The sequence below is a fragment of the Glandiceps talaboti genome, chromosome 9 (genome assembly GCF_964340395.1).
Source record: "Glandiceps talaboti chromosome 9, keGlaTala1.1, whole genome shotgun sequence".
Lineage (NCBI taxonomy): Eukaryota > Metazoa > Hemichordata > Enteropneusta > Spengelidae > Glandiceps > Glandiceps talaboti.
Window position 1 is genome coordinate 3,781,783 of NC_135557.1, and position 6,933 is coordinate 3,788,715.

General features: G+C 34.7%; 1 protein-coding gene across 1 annotated transcript in view; it reads left to right on the top strand.

The window, feature by feature from the left end:
* The first annotated feature begins 369 nt into the window (after window positions 1-369).
* LOC144440441 (potassium voltage-gated channel unc-103-like) overlaps window positions 370-6,933 on the top strand; it is a 23,158-nt gene continuing 16,594 nt past the window's right edge. The window contains exons 1-2 of the mRNA XM_078129811.1: window positions 370-720; window positions 4,198-4,212. Coding sequence (XP_077985937.1) covers window positions 370-720; window positions 4,198-4,212 — 366 coding nt within the window. The remainder of the gene's footprint in view (window positions 721-4,197; window positions 4,213-6,933) is intronic.

The following is a 6,933-nucleotide window of genomic DNA, read 5'->3' on the forward strand; positions in this document are numbered from 1 at the left end:
ACAACAAATACGTTTATTGACAATTCAATAATTGACATAATAGAAGGAAAACAGAACGAAAAGTAGAAAGATAAAATAGTTTAATTTGATTTAATGTGATATATATTATTTCTACATCCCCCTGTAGTACAACTTATTCTATTAAACTGTTTGTAATATCAATTACTAGCCTATTATATTGATCAGCATGTCGACCCACTTTTGAATTTTTTGAAGTCTCGCGGGATTTGTAACCGTTTGATGAGAACAAGCGTGATTTAGACGTCAATTAGCTGCGTTAGTGCGAACCACTTTGTGTCATTAATTATGACGTGACTGCAAAAAAATTGCTGATATATAAATTAGGTTTTGATTTTATTGTCTACAAATATGGGAAAATTTCAAGATTGGTTTGACGGCTTTGTACGGTCGCTTAATCTTGAACAGGACGACCCGAATGCCGAGGACGTGATGGACAAGGGACATATACAGCGGTTGACAATACTTCACTACTCACCCTTCAAAGCGTGCTGGGACTGGCTTATTTTGCTACTGGTCATCTACACAGCTATCGTCACTCCCTATTCAGCGGCGTTCATGCTTAAACCTGGAGATAGTTCCGAGAGTGGTGGAAGGTACGATGAGCCGTTAGTGGTTGTGGACTTGATGGTGGATATCATGTTCCTGTTTGATATTATCATTAACTTTCGTACAACATATGTCGACAGTAACTTGGGAGAGGTAAGTTGGATCATTATCATCGTTAAGTGTGTATATGCGTACATCGCCACCTGCTTCTACGCGTGCATTGCTTATATTACCACCTATCGGATTTTCATATTCACGTTACCACTTTCATCTCAGTTTCACATTTAATCCCATATGCCTTATGCTATAATCAAAACTTTTTAAAGTCGAAACCAAATACGAAATATTTCACATACATATTTCACATACATATTTCCATTATCATTATAAATATGATAGTAAGTTGTAGGAGGATTATCAATAATTTGTGAATTTTTATATTAATATTTTTTATTTTCTCTTGTGTATGATAAAATGTAGCAGCCTATTGTTAGTACTGTTCGATAATATAATACGTCACTTCCTGATCTTTGCAGAAAGTAATGAAAGTTATCCGGAGTACTTCCGGTTCTAACTTCACCATACCTGCATCATATTGTGTATTTATGGCTGAAACACCTGAAAATAATAATTCGTTAGATTTGGCGGATAAACCACCATCCCAAGATTGTTTTTAGATCGTAACTAAAATGGCCAGTAGTTAGAGTAAGGTAAATTAATATGTAAAGTGATCGTGTCCACCAAATGCTTTTGGAAAAGAATATTAATAAAATATATATATTTCTATATTTCAATAACGTAAGATGTTAGAGCGAATTTTGCTGTAAATGAATCACATCACAAAGACTAAAATATCTGAGTTTACTGTAAATGAATCACATCACAAAGACTAAAATATCTATGAGTTTACTGTAAATGAATCACATCACAAAGACTAAAATATCTGAGTTTACTGTAAATGAATCACATCACAAAGACTAAAATATCTGAGTTTACTGTAAATGAATCACATCACAAAGACTAAAATATCTGAGTTTACTGTAAATGAATCACATCACAAAGACTAAAATATCTGAGTTTACTGTAAATGAATCACATCACAAAGACTAAAATATCTTTGAGTTTACTGTAAATGAATCACATCACAAAGACTAAAATATCTGAGTTTATTGTAAATGAATCACATCACAAAGACTAAAATATCTGAGTTTACTGTAAATGAATCACATCACAAAGACTAAAATATCTGAGTTTACTGTAAATGAATCACATCACAAAGACTAAAATATCTGTGAGTTTACTCGAATCAAAGATGACTTAATACACGGGGTTTTACTGGTTAGATATAAAATTACGGTGCTAAATTGATCACAATTCGATATAGGTAAAGACAAATCATATTTCAAATAGTATCCTTGCATTCAAATATTTCTTTTTTATAAAAGATGACGTCTAATTCAAAAATTGTATTTCTATCTTCAAGTTGGTTCATACAACATTGATATAGGGACAATGCTTCAGACATGAAGACTCATTACAAAATGAAAACAAACTTAATCGTTACATATTTTTCCACATTCTTGCAAACCAGAGCTGTTATTTCTTCAGTGACATTGCGAAATAACAATGCCGTAAAAGAGGCTGTGTTTTACGACGATGATTTTTTCCACTGTAGATAGAATACTTCATAGACTTCATAGTGATAATAATGTATTACAATTACTTTTTTTGTTTTCATTTTGTAATGAGTATGCATGTCCGAAGTGTTGTCCGTATATCTACCAATATTGCATGAACCAACATTAAAAATATATTTGTTACACATAATGTTTTTCGAAAATGTTTAATATACTTTCAATCACCGTATCAGTGAGATAAATATAATAACATTACACTCCCAGATGACCATCAAGTCCACCTCATTTGAAATGTAATGACTACAAGATATCGATTAGTGATTCTGAGATAAAAAATGACATCTGTCATTTAAAACCACTTTGAGTTGTACGTGATGAACGATGCAATGCTGTATAGGAAGGTTATTCATTCTGTAATATTGTGTCATCTATATTAAATGACACCGGTAGTGCCATCGTAGTGAATTAGTGAGTTAGTCACCGACTCTTTGACGTGTATGTTGAATCCAATATCTCGTCAGCACCGATATATTGTTTCAGTTTGCAGTAGCTGGTGTTATATCACCATAAGTTTTCACATCATAATTATAATCGATGATGAAGAGATTAAGATATTGTTGTAGTTGTAGTTCACTAGATAACTAGTCAGTTTGTAGCAAAAAAGACCCCAACTAAATAAAGTACCCGTATGTGGTGTTCACGTGTTACAGCTACTGGGTCGTTTTCTGTCAGATATTTATCGTGAAAAGTAGAGACTCAGTTTTTATGAAATATTTTGTCAGTGTTGCCATACTTTTGACAAAAAATCATAGCTATGGACCATCTGTATAGGTTCAATCTAAATTAATTCAGAGTTCAAAAAGCTTCAACAAATCATATATTTCTTTCACATTATTTTGGCGGGAAGAAGGGGGTCTAGGTTAGTAATAATATCCTTCTAACTCTCGTGGTAACCCACAAAAAATCTAATGAAACGTTGAAGTATGCCGAAATGAAGAGTTGCACTTTAAAAGGGGTCAGGCTGATGATATTCTACTAAATAAGTAAAAAAATCTTCAACGATAGAATATTGTTCTCTCAGAATTCAACTTGAAGACTATTTCCCTCGACACAGCCAGACAAGTATATACAATATTACTGCCATTGTATTAAATAACTTACCATGCATAATTAATACCAGGGTGGTTTAATGTTTCCTGTACACTTCGCTACTTGCATTTATTAATGAAAATCGCAATAGACGAACATAAAGGCAATTCGTAATTGCGTAGCGGTATAGATTTTGGAAGACAACTGGAATGGCATTTATCACACGTTCTTTCCGCCATCCGATTCAATTGAGGCATTGTTTCGCCGTTCGTCACCTGCCTACAGTTCCGTGTGTCGCTGTCGGTACGCTCTCTCTGTCTTACTTTTAAGTTACGATAAATGAAATTTCTATTCCTGTGTGATGGTTTGATCGTTGTGGTTGAGGTCATATGAGAGCAGAGTGCAAGGCCAGGTTGGAGATAAGACGGATTCTAATGACAGCGGTAAATGCGATGATTTGTATTCACTTTACGAATATCAAAACATCATGTCATTCTGAAAATAAAATATGTGATAAAAAAGTACGTACAGGTGTTAGTGGGTTCAATGAATAGCAATAATGCTACAAAAGGCACCGAAATAACGTGAACAAGGAAAGAACTGAAATACATGTATATAGGATGTCCGAATCAAATAGGAAATAAATAATATCTTTTAGCGAAATTTTATCAGAATTTATGCCGCTACAAAATAAATAACACGTTACAGACTGAATTACGTTGACTGATGACGTCACTAAAAGTACACTTACAAATAATGTCAACTGACAAAATAGCGCCAATGACGTTGTAGCATAACTGTATGGTTTATGTGTTCAAACAAATCTTTATCGACACCAAAGGTTTACTGTTGGTATAGGCAGTATCTTCATTTACTGTAAGTATGGGCAATATCTTCATTGCAGGATCAATTATGTCAAGTTTTTGATAGTTTAGTCACTTGCCTACCTACACACCAAAAGTAATGTCTCCACCAGATACAAAGGGCTGGCGGTTTTGGACTTTAAGTTGTTTACAACAGACAGACAGACAGACAGACAGACAGACAGACAGACGGACGGACAGACATCTTACCATGTCTATAGCACTACTGATCCACAGTTCAGTTGTGCTAAAAATGGCGGCGATGAGAGTCCCTCAACTTAAGGTTAACCCTGCCCCCCCCCCATCCCCTTTTGCCTTCTAAATGACCAACCTCCTTCATTTGAGGTAGTATTGCCTACCCAACCCTATCCCCAGCTATCAAAATTGTCATTAACTGTTTATTACTTTATCATTGATGCAATGTTACCAAAATATCAAACACTGATTTAACTCATATACGAGAACACGGTGCTTCAAACAGTGGAACAATTGCATTCTGGGCTTACCCATGTTGCTCATAATCAAAGTGTAAACCCCCCTCCCCCCGTGAATACACCCCCCATTGAAAAAATAATTGCGTGCAAACAGATTTTGTGTGAATTCGCTTTGTTGACTGAAACCATGATATGAGCTGCTATATAAATTCTACTCTGAGTGTAAAGGGACACACATTGAGTTCATACGTATTTAGCTGCAATGTTTGTCTGCATATTTAAAGGTTTAGTCATAATAGTCTACTTACTGAAGCATACTAGCCATCACTTGTAATTGTTTGAACTGAAACTTGGTATTTATATGCAACTCATAAATGATACGCGATGACGTAATTTATCATATGTATAAAAATTGTTGGGGAAATTCTTACGATGCAATCAACTGTTCTAGCAATGCAAGAAGACAATCGTAATGTTATAAAAGACATGCATTTACATTATCATTATACTAGAATGTGGTTTTATGTAAGTATTTTCACTTGAATAACAAGCAGCTTGTGCCACTTTAAAACTGCACAATGTTTAGAGAAGGTCGTTAGAGGGCGTTAGCATCTAATAGTGATTTGACACGCCCTAGTAGATTTAATGTTATGAGGATCTTTTAACGTTGGATGCACCTCACAAATAAAACACTTCAATTTTTTCCTGTTACTTTGTTAAAGAAAGCTTTAATGCATCGTCAGCTAAAATCAAGAAAAAAAAACAAGGGACACCATGCATAATTTTGAAGTAGAGATCAAATTGATATTATCATTAAGGTACCCTATTTAGAATTCAAAATGGCCGCCAAATTCTCGGCTAACTGTAGGAGAAAATTGAGATGGTAGATTTCCTAGACATGATCCCCAAATTCTTTTCATTATATCAAAACGGCCAGGAACAAACTTCATAAAACAAAACCTGGAGAAATTTTGATTTTCAGGGACATTAATCTCCAAGGGAAGTCTATCTGAACAATAATGCGACTTGTAACGATTGAGAAGATGTTTGACTATAGATTAATACACTTCATTAATTTTCTTTATCATTAACATAGTTTTCAGCCTTTCTTATATCTTCGGATGTCTCAAGTTCATGTATAAGGCCATATTCCTTGTTTCTGCTTATCCCTCTAGTGTTTAATATATGAAATTGTGATTTCAAAATACAATAATAAAACAGAATAATTTAGAAGGGCTGGATTTGAATTCTTCAACAGTAGTAACAATATCATTATTTAAGTTGTTAGACAGAACCTAGAAGTCAGTATCTTTGCAGAACTAATTTAGATATTGATTGACAAATTTATAACCTGCTGGATGTTATGAAGTTGAAACAGTACTCCAAGTTGTAGTAAACAGAATGTGCAAAGTCTAAATAGCATTGGAAGCAGTGGCTGGGAAATGTCTTGATTTCTAGAGCCAGGCTAGGTAGTTTGGATTAAGGTCCTGTTGAGATTAGGGTATGAATGGTTTATATGGTTAGATTAATAAGCCAGGTCAGAAGAGGAGGTGATGGAAGCGAACGAGAAGAAGAAAGAAGAGGGGAAAGGAAAGAATGGGGGGGGGAGGCGAGGAGGGGTGGCAAGGATAAGAGAGGAGATAAGACAGGATAGGATAGAGACGAGTAACGGAGAAGTAGGGAGAGGCGGTAGGAAGTAGGAGAAATCGATAGAAAGACGACAAGGCTAGACTAGTTTTTAAAAAATAGGATTATGTTAGTTCATACTATGCTAAGTCTAGTCAGTATAGAGTAAACCTCGTAAGTTCATACTAGGTTAATATAGGTCTCGTCAGTATAGAGTAAACCTCGTAAGTTCATACTAAGTTAATATAGGTCTCGTCAGTATAGAGTAAACCTCGTAAGTTCATAATAGGTTAATATAGGTCTTGTCTGTATAGAGTAAACCCCCTAAGTTCATATTAGGTTAATATAGGTCTCGTAAGTATAGAGTAAACCCCCTAAGTTCATATTAGGTTAATATAGGTCTCGTCAGTATAGAGTAAACCTCGTAAGTTCATACTAGGTTAATATAGGTCTCGTCAGTATAGAGTAAACCTCGTAAGTTCATACTAGGTTAATATAGGTCTCGTCAGTAAAAGTTGAGATAATATAGAAAGGTACGCTAAGGTAAATGATATAGTGATGTATTCATTAAACATACTCTAGGTCACTGATAGAGCAAGTTAAACTGATGTGTTAGGCCCTAACAAATTGAAAGCACATCTTTCAAACTAGCTTATTGTGTGGATTGAACCTTTCAAGTGCCATTGAACAGAATTTATCTTTTGGAGTCTGACACTA